Source organism: Zosterops lateralis (assembly GCF_965231275.1).
Source record: "Zosterops lateralis genome assembly, chromosome: 6".
Classification (NCBI taxonomy): Eukaryota; Metazoa; Chordata; class Aves; order Passeriformes; family Zosteropidae; genus Zosterops; species Zosterops lateralis.
In genome coordinates this window covers 34,213,566-34,238,730 of record NC_139761.1, presented here as the reverse complement: position 1 = coordinate 34,238,730, position 25,165 = coordinate 34,213,566, and the positions used below count along the sequence as shown (strand labels likewise).

At 47.8% G+C, this 25,165-nt stretch overlaps 2 protein-coding genes across 5 annotated transcripts in view; one reads left to right on the top strand and one right to left on the bottom strand.

Annotated features, from left to right (window-relative positions):
* SUSD6 (sushi domain containing 6) overlaps positions 1-18,511 on the bottom strand; it is a 92,386-nt gene extending 73,875 nt beyond the window's left edge. The window contains exons 1-2 of one of the 4 annotated variants that reach the window (XM_083862940.1): positions 18,469-18,511; positions 16,642-16,786 (exon numbers count right to left, since the gene is read on the bottom strand). The gene's annotated coding sequence lies outside the window, so the exon portion shown is untranslated. Of the gene's footprint in view, positions 1-3,458; positions 3,764-4,265; positions 4,281-16,641; positions 16,787-18,468 lie in introns of those variants that run through there. The other 3 variants (XM_083862941.1, XM_083862942.1, XM_083862939.1) reach the window with 3 other exon arrangements.
* On the top strand, positions 18,470-23,537 carry CCDC177 (coiled-coil domain containing 177). The gene has a single exon (XM_083862938.1). It carries the CDS (start codon positions 18,500-18,502, stop codon positions 20,390-20,392), a length of 1,893 nt encoding a protein of 630 aa, XP_083719064.1. The 5' UTR covers positions 18,470-18,499; the 3' UTR covers positions 20,393-23,537.
* The last annotated feature ends 1,628 nt before the right edge of the window (positions 23,538-25,165 follow it).

Here is a 25,165-nt window from a genome sequence, read left to right as displayed (position 1 = left end):
CCAATTTACTGCTGGTGGGCTGGTTGCCAGAATAGCAGTTCCCCTCAGGGAATCACCAGAGTGACAGAGAGACACATAGATCCTTTGTGCTGCAGAGAAAGTTCTCCATGTACCTTCCATTTTTGGAGCCTGCCCACTGTCCAACACACAGGGAAAGACAGAAGGTGGGGGGACAACTAAGACAGTGGGAAAGAAGTAGGAGTTTTACACCTCTAACTACTGGTCCTGCAGCTCTTCAATGTGAGTTTCCTCAAAAAACTGTCTTGAATTGCTACACACAAATATGTCAAATAAATAAATTAATAAGCAAGCAAACGACAGGTCAGGCTTTCACTAGTCTCTTATTAGCATCACTATGCTTAGTTTGAAAACAGACTTTGCAGACTGCATCATGTAGTAAGCCATGTGAGAGCACTAAGCTTCCTGTGAGAGGGTAGTAGCTGCCACTGCTCAGTAACAGAACAGCCAGCATACAAATGGCAGATGAAAACTTTTTCTGGTACATACAAAAGCTCACTTCCTGACATTTATAGGAAGTATTTCTACTGATTAAACTTAAAATCAGTTTTTGCAGCTGCATAAGCAAGACTTCTAGCAGAGTCAGGAAAAATAAGTCTATGTAACTACAGACCAGCAAAGCCAGATGAATTACACAGATGGATTTAAAAAGACAGAGTGCTTCACTGAAGTCATCTACCTGTTCCCAACTACTACACTCTGCGCTGGAGGTTAAATTGTTACATCTGAAATAATTCAATTTGTACCCAGAGATTAAACACATAAGATGGCATTTCTAAGGACATGACACTTGTCATGACAACTAGATAAACATAATTACAGACTACTGTATTTTGGCAAAAGAAACCTACTGTAAGTAATAACCACAATACCTTTGCTATATAGGGGTTAATTTTTCTGTTTCCCTGTTCTAGGAAATGCCTTCATGTTTCTATTTAGATATTCCTAAAGCAGAATTCAATCCCTGCTGCCTCTCCTCCCTCCTTCTCAGTCTTTCAGGCAAACAGGTTTTGAGACCAACCATGACAGTGAAAGATGCCTCTCCCAGCTAAGCCTGATCAGCTGGGATCAGCTGGTTACAGCAGCCAGAGGAGCTGCAGGGAGTCCCTGTGCCAAGCAGAGTGCACAAAAGGACACAGTCCAGGAAACTCTGGAGGAAGGCTTCCAAGCTACTGTCCTTTCATGCAGTTATACATATGTAATGGGCTTCTCTGGAAGTGTCTCAGGAAAGCAAAAAGAGATGCAACTTTCGAAAGGGGGAAAAAAAATACAACAGCAGTGGCCTGACACAGACCCGGAGTGCAGCGTCCAACCTTTCTGGACTGACAGAGGCCAGCAACTTACAAAAGCAGTCAAGCAAGTTTGTTCACAAAAGCAGAAGAGGCATATTTAGGTGGTACAGCAGCAGATGGCTGTGGTATGAGCAAGTACACAGATAAAAAGCAGAAGTGACCCAACAGGAACAGTCACAGAAACCCAAATCTATGGTTACAATGTTGCACAGCTGAGGTTAAGACCATGGCAGGCTGCTCTTACTGAGACTTATAACAATTCCCAAGGCAGGAGCAAAATAGTAGAAAACAACCAGGACCCCAAGAAAGAATTAATTCCACTAAAACCACTACACTCCAGACAGGACACATACTTAGTGACTTCAGCTACCATGACTTGAAGACTGCCCAGGCAGCTGTGCTCAAGCAGCCATTTCAGTCCACCTTCACACTCTGCACTAAATATAAACTGCTGATAACTGTGTGGAAACTGTTTCAGCAGAGACACTGAGCACTGCACAACTCAAGGACGTTGGGTCCTCCCCAGAGTCTACAGGTGGTCAATTTGCATGACAAGCAGAAAGAGAAGGGGACAGAGCCAAAGTCTCTGCGACACTTGTGGTTGGGAAATTTCTGCCCCGAGATCAGTACTTTCCCAGACCCAGACTTCAGAGAGTCATCTGCTTTTAAAGAGGATGTGGGGGCACCTGGGTTTTGACAATGACTTGTCTAAGAGGAAGTTATGGCTTCATTATCATGTGCTACTTTGCTCTACGACCTTCAATTTTAACATCTAGTTAGATTAAGATGCCAATCTTTTAAGCACGTTCTTCACCCAGTGGCCCTTAAAAAACAGACTTTCCTACTTTCGGATGGTACCGTCTTTTCTAGTGGTTCATAAAACACTCATTTAAATAACAGGACAAGTCAATGTAAGAGGGAAGATGAAACTGCAAACAAGAAAAGTAGTTTTTCTCAAAGTTTTGCTTAGAGAATTACTACCAGAAACAACATGAAAGTTATGAAGACACAAGTATGATCTGTAAAGCTGCCAGTGTCACAACTGGCCACCACACTACACTACTAGAAAGAATTATTCTCTCTGCATCAAAATATGCCCCCAATAATTGCATGTCATGAAAAGAAGAAAAGGAGGCAGGCTTGCAAAGAGATTTATGGCAGACACCTGAAGAGGAGGTGGATGAAATCAGTGATAAACTACAGACATCATAGAGAGTACTGATCCTTAGAGCACTGGCACTTAATATGGAAATTCCTTCTCTGCTTAGGTGTTTTGCCTCCCTTTGATGTATGCAGACAAGTTCAAACTAGAGATGAGAACTCTGAGAGTTCCCTTTCTCCATTATCTCAAGATTTTTTCCTTGTCTAAGCAACAGTTAAGTGCTCTAACTATCACTTTTGCATCTGTTCAGAGGAGAAAAGAAAAAAACCCACTACAATGAGAAGTATAACAAACATTATTAAAGGAGAGAGTCACTGTTTTCCCAGCTCTGATGCAGATGTAAGCAGCAAGCTGGTGCCCGACAGCTACAGTGCAGGCTGGGAGAAGAGAAAGACAAGCTGAACAATAGAGGACGGTAAAGACACTCTGGAAAAAATCCAGATGTCTTGAGCTTAGTCCTACTGCAGGAAAAATTAAAGAGGTTAAAACCTCCTTTTAAGAACTTCTCTTCCCATTGTTCTGACCACAACTCTACTGAACAAGCTGCATTGCTCCAGAAACCTCAGGAATTACGGTGACAATAGATTCCTGCCAAGAGAAGCACCATTACATAATAGCTTTTATGGGAACACGCACAAAAAGCCACTAGGAAGTGCAGACAAGTGCAAGATCCTCTCTGCCCATCGGCTCAGTTTAGCTCTCGACTACTTCAGGATATATTTAATTTATACATTTACTTCCTCTTATCCTCTTCCACTCAACAAAAATCTATGTTACTGTAACTATACTGAGATCACGTCCATTCCCCACAATAATGTATCCCCCCTGAGAATACACCCACTTGAAACTACTGTATTTGCATTAATCTTTTTAAAAGAACGCTACAAAGATGAAAAACCGCGTCACTATTTCCATTAGTATATTAGAAATAAGAACAATTTATTACGGTATTTTTTCATCCTTTACCCGATTTTAGGGATACTTACATCAGTCATTGCTTGTCAGTTCTGAGAAGCCTAGCATAGCTATTTTTGAGTTCCAGGTCTTCCGCAGGGGATTTACCATAGATTTGTTACACAGACACACACGTAGAGGCTCAGCCTAAGCACTGCACACGTGTAAAGGCAGCTGCTGGGAAGCTCCGACCTCTGGGCAGTGTTAAGGCACCATAAAGAGGAAAGCAAAGATGAAAACCTAACAAAGTTTCTCACGTTGAATTGCCCGCAGCAGTCCCCCCACTACCACCTTCACCTCAGACACCACTTTCCCTGTGTCTCCTCAGGCACTCAAAAGCTCTAAGGAAGGAAAAAGAGACGACAGCGGTGAACGCTTATCCGCTGTTCTTCAGGGGTGTTAAATCCTAGAGGTTCATCCCGCACCGAGCAAATCCTGACGCCCAAACACACACACACAGACAGGCTTTCAGACCGCTGACCTCAGAGAAAGCCCAGCCCTGCCGCCACCCCCGACCACCCGCCGCTGTGACACGGGGGAGCCGCAGGTACCACAGGTGACATTATGTAAGGGAGGAGGCGGCCGGGCGGGGAAGGGCTCCCGCCGCAGCCCCCAGCACCGCCACCTCCGTGCGGGGCCGCGGCCGGGCACGGCTCCCCTGGCTCCCCGCGGGGCCCACCCGGGGGAGCGCCGCCGGCACCTTCCGGCTCTGGGCCGCGCCGCCCGGCCCCCGCTCCCTCCTTCCCCGGCGGCGGGCCCGCAACCAGCCCGCTGCCCCCGCCCCGCGCCCCGGCGGCCCCACGGCTGCGCGCCCTCTCTCCCTCCCCGCGGGTGCTCACCGGGCGGGCTGGGCGGGCGGGCTGGGCTGGGGGCGGCGGTGCCGCTGGCGCTGCAGGTCGGCGGCCGCGCGCCCCGGCCGCCCCGGCGTCTCCCCCGCCCAACGCCCCGGCCGCCGCCGCCGCGCGCCAGGCCCCGCCCCGCCCCGCGAGCTGGGCCCGGGGAGAGGAGGGGCGGGGCGGCCCTTAAAGGAGCCGCGCGAAGGGGCGCGGCCGGAGGGGGGCGCTGCGGCGGGGCCGCTGAGGGACGGGACGGGACGGGGCGGAGCGGAACACAGCACAGCACCGCCTCCCCCCGCCGCATCCAGCGACGGCCGCTGTTGGAAGCCGGCAGGAGCGCTGAGAGTCTCCTGGCCCCTCCGCGGAGCAGCGTCCAGCTCGCTGTCGGCCCGGTACCGGGGCACAGCGGAGCTGAAACCCTCTCCGGCCTCCTGCCGGTCTGTGCCGGAGCGGACGCGGCCCCCAGCACTAGGGGAGAGCGGTATTGCACAGCCCCGGCCTGTAGTGGTGTGGAATGAAGTTTTTTAATTTGGTATAATTTTTATTAAGGTTTTGTAAGGTTTCATTCCTGCAGTCTCCACACCCCTTAAGGACAGTCGTTAAGTAACACGATAAGCCTGGCCTTTCCTATTGTATGAAGCCTGGCCTTTCCTATGATGTCTATGATAGGCCCGGCTTCAGTCGTTAAGGATCTATTGTATCTTATCTCGGGTACACCCAGGTACTTGGTGGCTCTGGCCAGACCAGATGGCCAGAGAGGCCTCAGGTAACATCCCACCCCCTTCAAACCCTAAGTGGTAATGTCACATCCCCTCCTGTGGGTCACTCCCCTCATTTGTATGCAGTTCCACCCCTCTTGATAAGAGCGGGAGAGAGCGAGAATCGCTCCCTTGGATCCCTCACTCTCGGAACCACACACTCGAGCCTCAAGAACTTGGGCTTCTGCCCTGAATAAACACCTTCTCTACTACCGATTGTGAGTTCGCTCCTTCTCTGATTTACGCACGCTTCTGCCGGGGTCTGGACCTGCCTAAAGTTCACGATATCACGACGAGCCCAGGAAGCCTGAGGGCAGTTTGGGAACAGTGATAGCGGCCGTCTCCTTGCGCTGCTAGCCCTTCCCGGGGCCTTTGCCTTGGCCGCGGGCTCGGGCAGTGCCGAGACAGCCGGGGGACAAGGCGAACCCGCCCCAGCGGCACAGAGGCCGTGCCAGTGCTCCTGCGGCAGGCACACACACTGCTGCCAGCCCGTTCCGTGCCCTGTCCCACCCGCTCACCTGCTGGCACACCCTTTCACTCCCCTGGTGAACAAGCCACGGCTGGGTCCGTCCTGCTGTGCAGCACCAGCAGGGCCAGACTGATGGCTGGAAAGTCCCAGGCTGGGCTGTCGCAGGAGGTGACACTCGTGCTCACAGGGGTTTGGTGCATACAGGTGTAGGGAAATGCTTACACCTTCTTGCCACCTCCTCTCTCTTCATCTGCTTTTTACAGCCTCTCCATAAAAAGATGAAGATAACGCTCCTGTATCCAAAAGCGCCTTCCGGGAATCAAGGAAGGATTCTTTGCTTTGCTTTCCTTTCTATTGCTTGAATTAACACCTGCCTCCTATGGATCTGCTACATTATTCATATTTTGCTGTGGAGACTGAGCTGTTCTCCCTCTTATATGGGGAAGGAACCAGCTGTAGCTCTACTGGAAAGGTGAAGGGAAGTTCACCTATTTTTCTGCAATAGTACAGTAATCATTCATAGTAAAAGCTTAGGTTATAGCTTACCAATGGCTTACCATCATTTAATCAAGTATAGGAGATGAATATGATACATCACAAAACATTCCCTATAAATACTACCCTTGTAAGCATTTCAACACCAAAAAGCAGGAAAAAACTACATCATCATCCAGGCAGGCAGGAAGGAAGAGTGGTAGCTAGAGCTGCACACAAACCTGCTGATTCACACAGCTGTTCTTTTTGTGAAATCTCAGATGCAAAGGTGGAAGGCACGGAGTGAAAATATTGGCCTGTGTTTTGCTGTGCTTTGATCAATTAGTGCATATGTCCTGGGCCTGAAGGAAAAGTTCAGAAACCCTTGTACCTCTGAAATAAAAGAGCTGTGAGGAGGCTGCCACAGTACTCTCTCTACTTATGGCATTAATGCACAGAGAAAGGTGCAGTTCCTGGCAAATTCTCACTAAAATGACTGTTATAAATGTATATTATAAAATTGTCTTTAATTTTTTTATTAATTTTATTTCTTAAAATTTACCGAAAAAGTGAACTTCATTTTTCACAATGACCACTCACTAGGGGATGGTTAATCAGAGTTTTAGCTTCAACCAGTTTAACTTTTTTAAACATTTAGAGATCCTTTTATTTCTGTGCCATATTTGTTTCCATAATTTTCATTCATACATATTTTTCTTTATAACTGTATCAAGCCATAATAAAAACCACTATATTCTTCCTTTGAGGCCTCAAATACACTAAATTGGCTGCACTTTTTTTTGTTTGTTTGTTTATTGTGGAATCACAGAAATCAGCATTTAGAGACCATCTTAAATGTCCAAAGTATCACAGACATTAACTAATGCCATTTACATTGGATTTGCCACACTGCATCAGACCACCAGCCAGTCTAATCCTGCATCCTGTTATCAGCAATAGCCAACTGCCAACACTTCAGAGGAAGTAAATGCCACCAACTGCCCCCAAAAACAGTTACAACCCTCTTCCAGGCAAATGCCTGTGACTGACTGGTTCCAACCTTTTCAAGCTCCAGGTTCTGAAGAAGGAGGTGAAACATTTTCTCCTTATTACATGTATCAATAAAGGAAGGTCAGGAGCTGCCACCATCAGAGCACCTCTCCCCAAGGCACAAAAGGTTATGGACTCAACCCAGGTATTTTGGCACAATTTTCCTAATGTTTGCTTTCAGGTTGCTTGAATGGAGATGAAAATAAATAATTCATTGAAACATTTCATTTTCAGTAATAGAAATTTTAAAGCATAAAAGCTGCCAAACTCCACCAGAAGGTCAAAGCATGTGTATTTTGTGTGGCCCCATCTGATTAAACAATTTCTTATCCAATGGTTATGGATGTTGCTTTTAATCCACAGAAGGAGCTTTACTATCATGTAAGTCCTGGTCCATCAATGTACTTCTTCTTGGCACAAACATCAATGGGATTTGTTCTGACTCACTAACACAGGGCTGAGGAAAAGGGCAGCCAATACATGGGAGCAGTGAGACACCCCACACCTTACCCTGGTTTTTTTTGCAAACCTGCAGCAGTGGGACAGCAGTGGAAGCTGGGGTGGAGAGAACATGTTTTACAGCAATATAAAACATCTCTCATAGTGATGCAAATGCATACTGTTCTGCATGCCTTGATAGGGACACTTGCTGCCCTCTGGATCCAGATCTAACACTGAATTAATCAGATAAAAGAAACATATTTTTAATTCCAGACTTGACATTTGTATCCTGCCATTCAAACTGCCAAAAGTCTTTCACAAACGTGTGAAAACAAATGCTACTTCTTACCCTCCTGCACACATCTGCCCATTCCTTCCCTCCCATGGTGGACTTCTATAGTAGGTTCACCCCGGCTGGAATCCAGGCATCCACCAAAGCTCCTTTATCACTCCCCTCTGCAGCTGGACAGGAGAGAGAAAATATAACAAAGGGTTCATGAGTTGCGATACGGACCAGGAGAGATCACTCATCAAATACCATCATGGACAAAACCAAGATAGAATTAGAGACATTAATTGAATTTATTAGTTAAAAAATTAGAGCAGGATACTAAGAAGTAAAATAAAACCTTTGAAATACTTTCCCTCCACCCCTCCCTCCTTCCTGAGCCCTACTTCCTTCCTCAGCAGCGCAGGAAGACAGGGAATGGGGGTTATGGTCGGTTCATCACCCATGGCCTCTCACACTGCTCAGGGAGAAGAATCCTTCTGTTCCACTGTGGGTCTCTCCCACAGGAGACAGTTCTCCATGAACTTCTCCAACCTGAGTCCATCTCACAAGCAACAGCTCTCTGCAAACTGCCACAACCTGAGTCCATCCCACGGACAACAATCCTGCTCAAACTGCTGCAGTGTGGGTCACTCTTCCATGGAGTGCAGTCCTCCAAGGACAGGCATTACCACCACTTCTAACTGGTGGTTATCCTTGATGAGAGGCACATCCATCTGTGGAGCCACCAGGGACTGGCTCTGCTGGACATGGAGGAAGCTTCTAGCAGCATCTCACAGAAGCCACCCCTGTACCCCTCCCCACTGCTACCAAAGCTTGGCCATGCAAACCCAATACAACTTCAAAAGTTATTGATTCTTTTCAGGTGCCACATATCTAACAGGACTACAATTTCAAGGTACCTTCGCTTCTAAGAGAAGGAACTGATAAAATATGATTTCTGGTGGTAGTGCTCTGCTAGGAAAGGTCTCATGACAGTCTAAGCACTATCAGAAGAGAAAAAACATAGTCTAAGAGATAATGTTACTTCAGGCTGTCACACAATCTATCCTTGGCCAAGAGCCTTGGTAATGTTACCATGCTATGTTACCTCCTTCTCGCCAGCACTCTGTGCCCCTGCAGACAAAGAGGGAGCGCTGTACCTGCTCCATACTGCTTGTTCTCTCCTCCACATTGCTGCCCAGCCACCAAACCAAAAGACTAAGACAACTTCACCCTAAGGACAGGCTGCTACAGACACCCTGCGCTCCCAGCTCAGTCATCAAAGACTTTTTAGCTTCAGAAGACTCTCTCACAAATCCTTTTTTCTCAGAGAGAGCTCTTACTGCTAAGATGCAGGAGAGCTACTCACATTTTTCTCTTTCCATCAAGCTCCCACATCCAGATTCCAGTGGGAAAGCAGGTAGCTGGCATCACACCAGAGATGCCTTTTTTTTCTTAGAGCTGCCAGCATGCCAGGCCTCATTCTAGCAAACAGCATCTCCCACCTGGGCATACATGACAGCCACACACTTTTGTTCCTTTGCCTCCTTGCTGGTAACACCTCTGTGACCTATTCATTCAACTTGTTTGAAATGGGATTTGTGCAGGAGTAAATCAGTTTTTAAGTGCTTTTGAAATCCTCACAGCCCATTAGCCTCCTGTCAATTATACCTCTCTTGTTTTGCTTTTGTTTTTTCCTCACTTTCTTCTGCACACAATTCCTGGTCTGCTAGCCCTCAGTTACACTTCTAGTATCATACACTGGAAACCAAGCACATTTTTTGTATTTAGCAGGGTATTATTCATTCTTAATATTCAGAGTAGATGTAAATAAAGCAGCTCATCTCCAAAAGACTATTAAAGCAACATGGGAAAAACAAGAATAAAAGAGAAATCTTGGCACACCGTCCATCCTTTCGCCTTGCTAGGGCACTTGATTCACAGTCTGCTGATGAAGAACAGGTAAGGCTAAACCTGGCAATGAGCATCGTTCTTGCCATGACATTTCCCTTCTTGTAGCACCATGAACATGCACTGCATTAAGAGATTTTTTTCTTTCTGTGACTTGAAAAGCAGCATAAAGCTGTGCAGCAGTCACCAGGGCTGTCATGGGAGCCAGAAGACTCAGTTCACAACCTGGAGTTTACTGGGATTTGGGTCTTGAAGCTGCACTACATTTGTTCTATACATATAGGCCTGGACCAGAGAAGCTTAAAAAAAATCATCTCCTGGAAACTACCCAGAGCTTTTCTCTCTGAAGGAAACAAATGAGGCCTTAATTAATTTTCTTTCAAATACAGCAAATTGACTTCTGCTCCAGTTGTGCTAGTTTCAAGCCACACAGCACAGTGGTATTAATTCCACTTCACTTAAGGGCTAAATGTTCAGAGTAAGGAAAAGGGAGTTTCCTGTAGGTCTTGCTATGGTTGAAGTCAACAAACCACCCTGGTTTTCGCAGCAGTTTCTTCAGAGTCTGCATTTTTGAGGGTGACTGTGACATGTCCCTGAGTCAGCACAACAAAATGCAGGATACATGAAAGGCACTGGCTGAGCAAATTGCCTGGTCTTTTGCATATTTTTAAAGGCCTGCCACATCCTGCCTCAAATTTAATTTTACAGGCTCAAAGATAGAAGCACTTTTAGTGCCCTCTCCTAAGGCTAGCTTACTGGTTCACTGATCATCCTAACTAGCCCTGCTGTCTCAAACTAATTTAATCTTTTTTTAACACCAGAGTCTTGCCTGCAGGATTTCCCAACACAGGAATAACACACAGTGTTCTGCACAGGGTCTCTCCAGTACCTTGCAAACCAGTGGTGCACTCCCTTTCTATCAGAGACACTTTGCCCAATAAACCAGAAGATCACATTTGCCTTCTTAGCATTTGCTTCATTTGGGTACAATCAGCACCTAACCCATGTCCTAGAAATGGCACTCAAATCCCAGCAAAACAATTTGCCTGGACACAGTACCACTCTACAGCAGCCATCCTAGACTATTTCCTTGTTCTTCAGTGCCATGAACCTGTAGTAGCACCATCTCATGAATCTCATCCCTACACTGTGCTAAAAAGCATGGGAGTTGGAAGAAAAAAATTGTACACCAAACCCGAAATCACTGAGTACAGTGAGCCTGTTAGTTCAAGGAGAGAAACTGCAGGATCTGACCTATATACACATGTATAGGAAGCACCAATTCTACAAAACTGTTATGGTAAACTACCCATCCCACCCCCTTTAGTATGTTCAATGATACAGTAGCTGCATCACTGCTTATGTGTTACAGTAAAGAGGTAAAGGGGATCAAAGAGGATGAAGGACAAGACCTCCTTCACCATAAAATCCTGTAACCAATTTAAGTTACCTTCCATCTTAAAATCCTCCCACTGCCAAGTTTATCTAATATATTTAATATACGGCTTTATTATCATATTAACTATGCACTGCTTAGGGAAGGTGCTATAATTCCTCTTCACAGATGGAAGAGGGTGGTACAGATCCCATAGATACCAACTCATACCATTTGCTTAGTAAAAAAGTGACAAGCAAAGAACTGAACCTGTTCCTGTCTAACACTCATTGTTCTCAACCCTTCCTTCTTTCCAACAACTTCATGTTCCACGATTTCCCAATAAGCAGCCCAATTTACTCTCAGCTTCTTCTCTACCAACTCTGAAAATTAAATTAAGAAAGTCAGGTGTCTCTTGACTAATTCTTCAAAATTAAGGGTAGCTGTAGAAGTCCTTCTATTACACAGCAGGTTTTTGTTAAAAGGACATTTGTTAACTTCTTGGATTCCCACCTGTTCTTTCCACATGATTTTGCATTGTTTGGCTACATACAGACTCTGTACACCTCAAGAAAGCAGCAAATCTTTTCTTTATATAAAAATCTGCCCTTTTCAAGCTGCATACTAGAACTACTGTCTGCTTTCATATTTTCTGAGGCAACATCTGGCATAAAAATTGATTGCAAATATGATCAGTTAGATCAGGAAGATTTTCTTCTAGCAGTCTTCCAGTTTGGCTTTATTCCCAGAAATCAGCCCAATGGAAAAGAAAAATCTATTTGGCACTGTCTCCAGTTGCAATTACTTATTCTTCAGGTAGAACAGTTTTCCCCCTTGGGGAGGTTTTGCTGACGTGATTCAGATGATGGGTTCTGAACTGCCCTGGAACTGGTATGGCCTCTGGGGTTCTGCACAGATGCTCTCTGATACCTAAGGAATTCAGAATCCCAGCCCGTGCGGTAAAAGAATAATAGAAGTTATCCTGTCCAAAGTCTAAGCATATAACTATAGGTATAACTTGAGGAATTTAAATGTAATCCTATTATTATGTGTAGTAGGCTTCAGCTGCAGACATGCACCCATAATTAAGCAGAATTATTCATAAGGGGCTTTGGCCAAAGTCATGGCAATGTTGGTAGCTCAGGTCTTTGTTAAACAGTGTTAAAACAGCAGGGGGAACTCAGGCTTGGGCTGCCTCCTGTGGACCTAATGGGAGAGTGATGCAACCCTGCCCACGTGTGTTCACTCTGTCTCCATGTGTGGGATATTTGGCTTCCAGTTCTCCTGAATTCAAGAGCAGGCATCATGGGTTTAACACCTCTCTGCCTTTCTCCTCAGGCCATAATAGACACCAATGCAGGCTGAGTGCACTGGCCCCATATACATCCTTTACACTCCATAAGCATGGGTGTATGGACAGCAAAACAAGGAAAGGTCCAGCTTACAGCTCCTGACCCCTCATGCTCTCTGCTGTGCATCACTCCCAGATGAGAGCAAAAGCAAACAGCAAATCTTCTCCTTCTGGATGTCGGCTCCTTGGCACAGTACCATCAGGCAAGACCAAGTACAATCTAGGAATGGAAAAGTAGCTCATATTTAAATTGGAACATTAAATACTATATCCTAGAATAGTATGTTCTGATGTAGCTTCTGATAGGCAAAGGAGGAGTGATGTGAAATTTTTGCAGTTCTAAAAATACCTAACTGATAAAATTCAAGCAGTGGTGAAGGTAAAGTCACACAAAAAGAGAAACAATCCTACTATTCAGCTAATAAACACCTCAGATTAATTAAAATGAAAAAAATTTAAAATCTCCAGCCTTAATCTGACAGTTTGTTCTGTTTGATTACACGTTGCATTTTACTTCCCTGGAAGAGCATCACCAGCAATGTCGCATTTCCCACCGTTCTTCAATAGCTTCATGTTGTGATTTCCAGGCTGTGCTAGAATAAAGAGCACAGCTTGGAAACTGAAGCAGCCTGCAAGACTGATCATTTGCTCAAAACCAACAGTTTCCAAGTAAATGAAAGGCATGTTAATTGCACGTCAGCTTCGGCTTGAAAATGTAACCATTAGGATGTAGCCTTCTTATTGAGTTTACACTCAGTGGCACTTACTTATTAGAGACTATTCTGGGTCACTGCACTATTTGTATATGGAGAGTAGCTCATGCACATGTAGCTTGTAGGCCTGCATGGATCACTCCAGCGGTGTACTCTGACCTCTCATATCAAAGACATCCTCATACTCATTTCAGGTATTTGTTTACCTCACCTGAAGTTTCCTCTATGACATTGGGGTCAAATCCTCCATGATTCCCCATGTGCAAGGGCTCCATAACTCCCTCATGACCCATGAGTTCTCTAAAGAGGCCAAGCCTGACAAGAAGAACTGCGTGCATTAGGTTCAACAGCCACATCTCAGGTTTGGTTTCTGCCAATACGTGCCAACATTCTAATTGCTCCAGAAATAACCGCTGACAACAGAATATCTCAAAAACCAAAGAAAATCTACCCTCATATCTATATTTGTTTCCATGGAAATATGCAGTGGCAAGGCTTTTTCCCCTCATTTTCTCTGCCAGCTTACCATATATTTATTCAAATAGCCCTGGTAACTGACTAATTACCCAAACTGACTAGGTTTACCCAAATACAAAACTACTGCATATGTGCCAAACTTGTACAAATCCAAACAGAGAGCTGTTCACCATGACCCCAAGAAAGCATCCATGCAGCAACACTGCTGCCAGTCCTCAATATAGAGAGACACAACTCTCCACAGATCCTTTCAGCCAGGGACCAAACCAACAAAATCTTTCCATTACTGAGAACTAACTGGTTTCAGTGAGACAGCAAACAACACACACCATGGTTGCTTCCCAGCAAGATGAACACAAGTAACAACTCACCATCAGCACACTGGCCTTAGACTCCAGCTTTATACTAGAGTGAATGATATAGTATTTGCAATGCAAGTCTGTCCCCAGCAGCTCCAAACATTTTGCTTCTGGCAGTAGCCCTGTGCATCACCCCCCACCATATGTCACCATTCCCAGCTACCTCCTCAGACCCCATCTCTTCTCTGCTTCCCTGCTCTGTGCATCTGCCCCAGCCAGAAGCTCCATTTCCCTAGAGACTCTGATGAGGGTCAGCCACAGATGACAACATGAGCGGTGGGGACAGTGCCTCAGCTTTGAAGTTACTTTGAAGCCTCTCAAGATGCTGTGCACTCACCACACCAGAACAGCCTGGCAGGGGGGCACAGAGGAGGAAGGCCTTGCCATGTTTCCCCAGCAGGCAGTCCGTGGCAGCAGGAGGAGAGCAAATGCCCATCCTGCCACCCATGGAGGAAGGGAAAGGCAAGCTGTGCTAGGACAGCAGGCAGAGCAGAAGCACAGAGTGAGAAAAACCAAAGGCAAAGCAAGGGAAATGTGAAAAACGAACCAACACTGGAATCTCACAGAGGACTTTGGCTTTTGTCAGGTTGTTACACTGACATTGTGGCATGCTGGGCTTTGGACCTTGGCTATCAGGCAAGCCCAATGTATAAAGTCAAAAAGGACTTTATGTTTAGCATTATCACATAGCAGGCTGTAAAATCACTCAGGTGGATGGGCTGCAGGACTGTAAACAAAGGATTATGGTATGTGACAAGTGGCTGTTCAGAGAGAAGGAACCAAGGATACCATGGCAATGGGGATCAGTAAAACATTAGATTGAGTGCCTCATTAAAGTTTGAAATTAGTGCTTGAACCATCCAACTGATAGAAGAAGGTTGTGCTGGAGAGGCTCTGGTGTGTCTTGGGAGAGGGGCAAGAGCTGCATCTGAGGCAGGGAAGGAACATATTTGGGCAGATGCTTGGTGTTTGTATCCCAGCAGCAACTAGGAAGATAAGGGCAATATGCCTGGGAGATACCAGCAAAAACTGTGTCAGAGGGCTCCTTACTCTCATCTCCCCAAGGCTGTTACTTTCCCCTTATCCACAGGGCTCAGGAAGGTGCAGGAATATTCTAGTGCAAAACCAGGAAGAGTCTAAGAGGGAATAAGCTGAGAGCTGAAGTAACTACACAATAGGTCAGGGTCATCCCAACAACGGTATGAAAAGCCTGAGACAGAGAGCAGAAATTGCAAACTAGATGAAGACAGGGTTCAACCTGGAAAACAAAGGCTATTTAGCAAGGAGAAAATAATTCACCAACCAACATTCCTCTTGGCAGAGGAGGGAAGAGGTCTGGAAAGCCAAACTATATTGATCTAGTCTTAGGAGAGCAAGAAAATTAGAGAAAGGGACACAAAAAAATTAGCTAGAGAGGAGGAAGGCAACACAGCAGCACCAGGAATGTGCATACAGCTACCCTGCCAGGCAATACAGAGCTGAGTGCTGGGCAGGAACCCACTGCTCGGCTCAGGGCTGTGGCTACCATGAGAGTCTGACACACTGGGAGGAGACAGAAGGTGATAGCTCCTTGTGCAACTATGGGGGATTGATTTGTGATGACAGTTTGTGTTCCCTGTCTCTGAAGGGACATAGAAACAGTTTACAAACTGTTGTAAGGCATACAGCCAAGCAAGAGGGAGTGCAAATTACTTAGAGAAGACAAAACAAAGAGAGGGAAAACCGAAGCTGAAAGTAACACAAAAGCTTTTACCAATGAGCTGTAATAGGTTGTGAAATAGCTCTCATGAAGAGAGCAAAGAAGCCAGGTATGGGTAGTTTTAAAGTTGGATGGGAAGAAAGTAAATAACGCATCAGCAATGGAAGGCATACGGAAGAATTTGTTGAAGCAATACAAAAATCTCCACCCACTCTATCTGTACTTCCAGTTTTCCACTGCCCTGCATCTCTTGCTGTCATCAGTAGTGATGCAAAACTGAAAAATGTTTATTAAAGTGTAACCTTGTAGCAGTGCTCCACCTGAGCACATAGATTTCTAGACATATCTAGCCAACAGAGAATTAGGCTTTATAATTATATCTGGGAAAATGACTCACTAGCAGCTATCCACTTAAACTCCTCCAATGATCTCCTCCTTCCCCATCCCAAATCTCCTTTAGTCTTGATGAGGTAGGGATATGACTCCGTGTTTGGATAGTGTTAATGTCTCCTAAAGTCACATCCAACTGCTTCTAAAGATCTCCTGATAAACCCCTTTTTAATTGCATTGGGAGACTACTTACAGGGCTCCCAAAGATCCACACAGAAACCTGAAAAGATCAAGGCCCAAATACAGTCCCAATGAAGGCTGAAATGGCAACATGCCTAGAGCTTGAAGTAGCCTACACCTTACCTAGCATATACACTTACCAGCTTAATACTTCCCATGAGGAGGAAACAGGGCTATAGCTTGATAGCTCAGGTGCTATAGCAAGTATTAATGGTTAGCCCCATCAGCCAGAAGGCTGAGCTCTTCATATAGCAGACCTGTTCCCTGACCTGAGGGTTTTTCACATGACTAATAACCAAGCTTTATAACTGTCCCCTGCAGACTATCATGATGATGAACGAATGAGATCAGACTAGTCAATATGGCTTATTTGGTGGAGTTTGCTCACTTGCTATGGATGCATCATTACCCTGTGTATTCATCAGTACAGCCTGCCTGTACAATATGAAATGACAACCAACCTGCAGCTCCTCAGCTTTCTGCTAAGAATTCTCAAGCCTTTTTGGGTCCTTCTTTTGCTCTGTATCCTTGTCCTGGGTCATCCTGAAAAGTTGTTTGGTGGGTACCATATCCCTCTTTATTAAAGCAAAGCACATTAAGGTGTACCTGTAGAAGTAAAATGAGAAATTGCTGAAAAACATCAACTTCATAACACAGTGACTAATGGTGCATTTCCTACTCCTGTCCTCTGCCTGAAAAAATCAGAGTTGCTCCACTAAGTGGCACAGATGCTCTGCAGCTCCACAAGCAGCAGTGATCCTCTTTTGGCTGAATGGTATTTCTAGAGCAGAGGATTTCTCAACTCCACTGAGGCCGTTGAGCCCAGGATTCCTGTAGAAACCAGGGATATTTCAGAGTAACTGCAAGCACCGCATTCAAAGCAGGTACGCAAAAAGGTGTACTGTATCGTCTGACGCATCTCTGCATCAAGCAACAGCTCGCTTACACTAGCACAAAAGGGAATAAGGTTTCATGGTTGGAAACTGCCCTGAAATGAAATCTGAGACCTTTGCCATTCCTTTCCAACTCTGGCGTGAATTCCCTAGGTGGCCCAAGGCAGGCACCTTAATCTCCCTGGGGCGCAGTTTGCCATCTGTAAAACTGGGTTAGCATCTCCTGTGCCTTCTTACACCCCTTTTATCCTTGTCTGTATTAACGGTAAATACAGACGGGCTTGTTTGTGTGCAGGAACAGCAGAAAACAGGGGGCACGACCGTGAAAGTGCCGCTCATTTAGGAATGCTCTGCAGGGAAGATCTCGGAGGGGCAGGTCGCAGGGATGGAGGGATGCGCACACAAGGAGCGGGGATGCCCGCAGGGAAGGACACTCTCCTGGCGGGCCGGGCGCTTAGCAGCCACCCGAGGCAGCGGCGGGGCGGGCCCCTGGCGGCGGGGAGGCGGGGGCGGGTCCCCAGCGCGGCCGCAGCGCTGCCCCCGGCCCGGCGCGGCCCGGCGGGGCTGCAGGGCGGGCTCCCCCCGCGCCCGCCTCCGCCCGCCCGCCCCCCGCGCGGGGCTGCAGCGGGCAGCGCGGGGCGCCGCAGCCTAAGGGCGGCCGCCGTGCCCCGCGGGGCCCGGGCTGCCATGGAGGAGCCGCCGCTCACCTGATCGCCGAGCCCGCCGGCACCGAGACAAAGAGCGGGGCTGCGGCCGCGCCCGCCCGGTGAGTGCCGCGGGGGACCGGGCCGGGCGGGGGGTCCGTCTTGCGCCGCGGGCGGGAGTAGGTCTCGGTCCCTCCGCCTGCCCTGCCTGACACCCCCGAGCACCCCTTTTTCCCTTCCCCTATTTACGCGCGGGCACCCTCGTCCGCCGCTCCTCCGTGCCCAGCGCACCTTAAAGCATCCTCGTCCATAGCCCGGCACCTCAGCCAGACAGACACCCCTCCCGGCCCAGACACCCCTCCCGGCCCAGACACACGCCGTGCACCCCCAGCATCCCCGCTCCTTGCCGAACGATTCCGCGCCCACTGCCCAAACCTGCCGGAGGGCTCTGAACGCCCCCCTGGTCACCCCGAACGACCCCGTCACCCCGAACGCCCCCGCGGGCACCAGAGGGCACAGCCCGCGGTGCTAAAGGCTCCCCCAGCACGGCCCTGTCTGTGCCCCACCGCCCAAACACGGCCCCCCGCCCCGGACCGGCCCCTCCGCGCCCACACCTGCCGCAGCCTGGCCCCTTCCCGCCCAAACACAGCTCGGCCCGGCACCCCCTGTGCACACCCCCGGTGCCGCCCCCTCCCAGCCGCTCCTGGCCCTGCCCGGGGACACCGAGGGCTCTGCCCGCCCGCCCGCTCACCCGCCGCCGCTCTCTGCCCGCAGGCCGAGCCATGGTGGAGCCGCCGGCCGAGCCTCCCCCGCAGCCCTGCCCGGCGCCCGGGGGGGCAGCGGGGGGAGAGCCGGCCCGTCCCGGAGAGCAGTCGCCGCTGCTGCACCTGGACCTGTACAACTTCGACTGCGCGGCGGCGGAGGGCAGCCGGTACGTGCTGACCAGCCCGCGGTCGCTGGAGGCCTGCGCCCGCTGCGCCGTGCGGCCCGTGGAGCTGCTGCCGCGGGCGCTGGGGGACCTGCTGAGGGAGGCGCCCGGGCGCTCCATGAGGGTGGCCGCCGGCCTCTACGAGGCCTACGAGCGGGAGCGCCGCCGCAAGCTGCAGCAGTGCCGGGAGGAGCGGGAGAGGATTATCCGGGAGGAGAAGAGGCGGATCCTCGCGCCCCTGGGCAGCCTGCCGCCCTCGCCCGCCGCCCGCGTCCCCTCCCGGGCTGCGGCCGCCGGCGGGCCCCGGGCCCAGGGCGGCGGGAAGGGCAGGGCGTCGAGGGGCGCCAAGGGCAAGAGCCACTCCCTGGACTCGCTGCAGAAGCGCCGCGAGGGTAGCTGGGGCAAGACCTCCTCCGAGTCGGGCGCTTCGTCGTCCTACAGCGGGGAGAGCCTGCGGGAGCGCGGGGGCAAGGTGTGCGGCCGGGGCCGGGGGTTGGCCGCCGCCAACGGGGCTCTGCTGGGGCGCAGCTTCAGCCTGGGCGACCTCAGCCACTCGCCACAGACCGCCCAGAGAGTCGAGAGGATCGTCAGGGAGGTAAAGAGGAAGAAGGGTCTCTCGGAGGTGCCGGAGAGAGACAAGAAGATCGCGGCTCTGATGATCGCCAAGCACCAGGAGGCCAACCTCCTGCGAGAGCAGCGGCAGGCCGCCCATCTGCAGTGGGACAGCCAGCGGCGCCTGGCCGAGCAGCGGAAGGAGCGGGAGGAGAAGGAGAAGCAGAGGGCCCTCCTGCAGGGTCAGCGGATGTGGGAGAGCCAGGTGGAGAAGCGGCGAGGGAGACTGAACCAGGAGCAGGAGGAAGCTGCCCTGGTGAAGCAGAGGCAGCTCATGGTGTGTGAGGAGAGGTGGCGGGAGCAAGCGGAGAAGCAGGAGCGGCTGCGGAGGGAGAGGCTGGAGAGGGCCATCAAGGAGGACAAGCAGAAAAAGCTCCATCAAGAGCTCAACCTGAAGGCGAAGGAAGAGGTCAAGAAGGAGCACCAGGAGCGAGAAGAGCAGCTCCTGCAGGAGAAGCTGTCCACAGCTGCACAGAAGAGGCTGAAGAAGGAGGTGCAGCTGCAGAAGGAAAAGAGACTGTTCAACCAAGCAGAGAAGCTGAAGCATGAGGCCTTGCTCAAGGAACTGGCCAAGCAAGAGGCAGAAGAGAAGGAAATGCTGAAGGCATCCCTGAAGATGAGTTTGACAAAAGCTCAGGAGAACTACGAGCAGCTTGTGGAGAAGAGGAACCAGGAGCTGAGGGAGAAGGCCAGACGTGAGGACATGCAGATCCAGAGAGCTAAACTGGCAGCAGAGAAGAAGGAAAGAGAGCAGAGGGAGCACTTGGAAGCACTGGCTAGAGAGAGAGAGAGAAGGCTCCAGCATGCTGCACAGGTGGCTGAAGAGGCTGTCCAAGAAAAAGCCCGCAAAGTGGTCTTGAGCCGTCTGGAAAAGGAAAAAGTGCAGAAGATGAACAAGCAAAAGGTGGAGCAGTATGAGGACTTACGGCGTAGGGAAATTCTCCTCTCTATAGAGAGGAAACTGGAGAGAAGCGAGCAGATCTTCAAGGAGAAGAAGACTGTGTTAGAAAATGCCAGGTCTGTTGCTCGAGCATCCTTCCATGTCCGGGAAAAAGTGCGGGAGGAGACAAATGTGCGCACCTTTGACAAGATGGCCTTCGAAGCAGAACTGCATGCTCACCTTAGTAAGAAATGAAAGATCTTGTCATGGATGAGTGAGGATGTACCACTGGTTGTCCATCATGATGTGACAGAAAGCTCCTCGGCATGAGCATTTAAAAAACAACGAAAAACAACATCCACCCTAATTTCGTATTTTGGGGGAGCAGGGTACCGCACAAAAATGTGGCAGCTATTTCACATACTATTTTAAATACATTTTTCGTCATGGGTGTGTTTTAAAGACTGACCTCAGTCATCTTTACAGAGAGGAAGCAAGTTTTTGTGTCCTCCACCCCACAAAGCACATGCATTTTTTTCAGAGAGGGCTGCAAAATCTGCTTGAAGCCTCTAAGTTACTGATTGATTGTTTACACCAGAGATGACTACAGCTGCACTCTCCAGCTGGAAGTGCAGACAGAGGTTGCTGAATACTAGAGCTGCTGAATAAGAACTGAAACCACCCAAGCTGATTCTGCCTGGAGTGACAGGCAGTTTAGTTTAATTTATGGGATTGTATTTTCAAAGCTGATGCACTCCCATGCTGAAGGTGAAGGAAGGCTGGAGTACAAAATGCCATATGCCCTGGGTGCCCCTTTGCTGCTAATACCAAGCTAGGGAAAGCACAGATCAAGGCCATGTAAGTAGACATCATGATCAGAGCTGGGCAGAAGCTGTCTGAAAGTGCTCACAAACACAACTTCATTTTTGCTGTTTGTAACTATTACCTCTCCCAGGTATCCTCACCTCTTCTTCTTTCCAGGTTTCTCTTATAAAAATCTGTAGAATTCCTCCTTTTCTTTTAGAGGAGGGAGAAAAGGAGAGAAATTTGTGGACAGTCCACAAACTGATGAGCACACACACAAGCCACTTGTTCATTAAGATATAAAAATGAACGAACCTGTGGAATCTGGGCTTTGGGGGAAATACAGAGGTCACTTGTAGATGGAAATCACTACCCTTAGGAATTCTCAAAACTCAAGAAGACCCTCAGCCATCTTATCCAATTTGCCCTATCTTGAGCATGAGGTTGGACCAGATGTTCTCCAGAGTTCCCTTCCAACCTTATAGTTCTCATGAGCTGCATACAATGAGACGTTCACCCAGCTCTTATCATTGTCTACTGAGCAGGGCAGCTCTTCTCTGCCACTGGTGCTAAGGGTTGTATTCTTATATAGAGCACAAGAAAGAGTAGATGCACAAAATAAGGTACATTACAGATTCTCTTAGATGAGGATCATGTCTTTTTTATAGGAGTTAGCTCAGTGCTGTTTAGAGGGAACTGAGCCCTTCTGCAATTAAATACACCAGAAATGTGAAAAACCTACCTGTGCCCTGTGCACAGCATTCAAGTACAACAGTGTTCTGCTCCAGGTTTCCACGTTTACTCTTTGTTGAGTTGGAGTTGCAAGCACACATCCACAGCAGGCACTTTGGTTTGGTTTTTTCCTGGCTCTGGGCAGCATCAGCTCTCTCTTTCACCATCCATGACGCCGTATTGCTCTGGTGATAGCAGTCAGACCTGGAGCCTGGAGGAGAAGCAGCAAGAAAAGACAGGATCTTGTTTCTTTGCGGATGTCTCTGACGTACAACAGAGTAGAAGAGACAACCAGAAGAGGGTTGACATACGGCACAGACGTGCAGTCTCGCATCCATAGGTTGCTTACCAGAATTTCCCAGAAGGTAACAGCAAGTCAGAAACCTCCTACAAGGCTTTAAAGACGTTGTTAAATGAACAGTAACAATAGACCAAATAGACCTTGGTGCCCTGCAAGGCTTTATGTGAAGAGTGTTGAAAATGAAGAAGTAGGTATTTTTTTTTATTATTTTTGTAGAACTTGCTCTTCTTTGAACATGGTACAAATGGTGGTGGTATGGGCAGGCAGCATGAAGGTAGGAATTAGGACACCTGAACAATGTTTGCTCTGTCAGTCACTGTGTAATGTCAGGCAAGTCCTCAGAGCCTGGACTTGCTCATCTTGATGTAAACAGAAGCAGAGTTGGGCTCTTGGTGTTGCTGGGACTCACAGGAAATAGTAAGACTCAGCTTGGCAAAGCACTTCAAAGACTTTGAACAAATGTTGCTTAAAAAGCACAAAGTATTATTTATTTATTTATTTATTTATTTATTTATTTGGTTATTAAAGGAAAACATCCCTTGGTGAAAAGCATTAACACCCAAATCTGATAGTTGTGGAAAGGACAACTGCATTACTGTTTCCAGCAGGGAGGCTGTCCCACCACCCTCGTCCTCAAAGCAGCAATTAGAACAGTGAAACAAATCCTGCTCTAACAGACAAGGTCTTCGAAAAAACAGACTTCTCCACGTGTTGTCCATGCTGCAGTGATCTATGTGTGTGCCCTTGTAGCTGTAGAAACCTAGAAAAGAGATGGCCAGTGGCTCAAATCCAGCCAATGCAAAACTGACCTTGCTCCCTGACTAGAGCTGGGGTAAAACTGCAGTGACTCCAGCATAGCCCCAGGTTCACCTGGTTTGCAGCCTTTGGGGCTGCAGAGAAAGCCTGCATGGATATGAGGGCTTTTGCTTCCTGTGTCCTTGCACTGTGGTTTAAATTGGTTCATTTAGCAGAGGGACAATGGGAAGAGCTGGGAAACAGTGGAAAGAAGGCAAATGATGGTGGGTGAATGAGCAGGCAGCCTCTAACTAGAGCAGCATGTTTTCCCTAAAGCTCTACTGCAATCTACCTGAAGACTGTCCAAACCTCCCTCTGACAAGGGCATTTCCAGACGGAGAACATTCTGCAGCCCAGGAGACATGTCTTGGCCACTGACTGTAATTACACCTGGAGTCCATCTCTTGCTGCTGACTGAGTTTGACACCTCGGGGCTACAGCTGAACTAATCAACACAAACCTACATGATGGTAATTGGATTGGCAAACTACTATTCCTATACTGTGCAGTGTACAGCTCAAGTTTTGAATGTGCAGTCTGAGAAAAAATATTTTTTTTCAAAAGACATTAATCTGTGTATGGATATTTTTTATTTCTGTAGTGTTTTAAGTCCAAAGTCTGTGAAATTCAGTGGAATGAGTTTATGAGTTTAAAATTGCAGCATGGAAAATTTGAGTAAGCAGTCTGGGTGGAGGCATGAGAGGTATTTCTTGGGTCTGCTTATGCTTCTGTTTATTTGAGAAGGAATTCTACTGCTGGATTTCTGTAGGAACAGAAATTAAACCTTGGTCACATGTAAAAAGTATGGCCCTTTTAGATGGGGCTTATTTGGTGTTTTTGCTACTGAGCTGCAGGTTAGGGAGAACTAAAAAAGCAATCCAGATGGAACAGAAGCACTGACTAAGGAGCAGTTTCTTTTGGCTGAGCTCTGGAGGAATTTTGGAACCTAGTGGAACATATTTTGTATATTCAGAAACTCTCGTTTATGTGGATTGTCTATTTTTAATGGCATCTGTGCTGAAACTGGAGCCCTTCAGTGCCAGAGAGAGTGCCAACAATCTTACCTGTGTGCTTCCTCTTAACCCAAAATTCATCTCTAAAACACATTCACTCTGTCAAGATTGAATTTGGCAGATACGTCTAAAAGCTATTAGGAGAAGCAGCTGCACCACCACTAGTTAATATTTTACAAGGTAAATTTTAAGCCAGTTTATACTAAGTTGTTTCACCACATGAATAAGAGGGATGTGAGGATTAGATTTCTCACTTCCGTTACCTATTATTTTCCACTTAGGATGCTTGTGGAGCTCCAGAATCATTCTGTGTTAAAATTTCTCCCAATGCCAGAGGAATTCTGTTCACTAAACAAATGCTGAATATGCAGTGCTCACAGGTTTGAGAGGGGACTTAGTTTGATTTACATCTTTATTAAGCCAAGGCTGGACAGGGAGGCATGGGAAATAGAATTTGCCATCCACAGCCAAACTTATCATATCCTACCTGAGGACGGCTTCTCATTGCTGCAGTTGTTGCATCAAAGAAAGACTTGCTTTCAGCTGTGGGTGTTCTTCTGCTGGTAAAGACAAAAATGTAGTAGTTGAAATGCCATTTGGAACATGCATTTTTTGGTTTGGGCTTTTTTTGGTTTTGTTGGGGTTTTGTTTTAAAGAAGATGCAGGGAGATACAAGGATGAGATACAAAGCTAGTTAGATACGGCACATTATGGATGATAACTGTGTCTTCACACATAGTTCTGCTCTGTGGACCTGGGACTGTGCTGTTGTTTAGTAGAGCAGCCACTACATCCAGGAGAGCAGAGGTACTCTGGGAGGTGCTCTGTGATCTGTTCTCAGATCACACAGGCTCCTTTTAAAGCAATCAAATGTAAGCTCTAATGCTTTGCTGAGTCAAAGGAATATGGTTTGTTATGATTGGACTTAGCCTGCATAGGTGTAAAAGAAGGCTATCATAGGCAAAGAAGAGGAAGACACTGGCTTAGCCCAGTCCTTCAGGAAATCAGCCCTCAGACACCAACTTTGCAGCACAGTACAGAGATGTTGTGGTGGGAGCTGATGGAGCCCTAATACAACTATTTGAGGTAGTGCAGCCCCACAAGTCCTTGGCAAGCAAGTAGCACCCACTCTAAAGAGCCGGTACAGAGGCACGATAAATACATAATGCTTCTGGCTTCTAGGCAGGCAGCAGCTCTGCCCTCCTTTTTGGTGAGATATTATTGGGTGGTGATTTGAAGAGAAAACTCTGGGAACAAGAGAAAAAAATGAAAAACTTTTTGAACACAAGATATCTGGAAACAGATTCTTCATTTATGGAGAGCATCCTGCTCTGGGGAGGCCAGTCTTCAGAGCCTTCATAATGGAATATGCCCCACACCCCA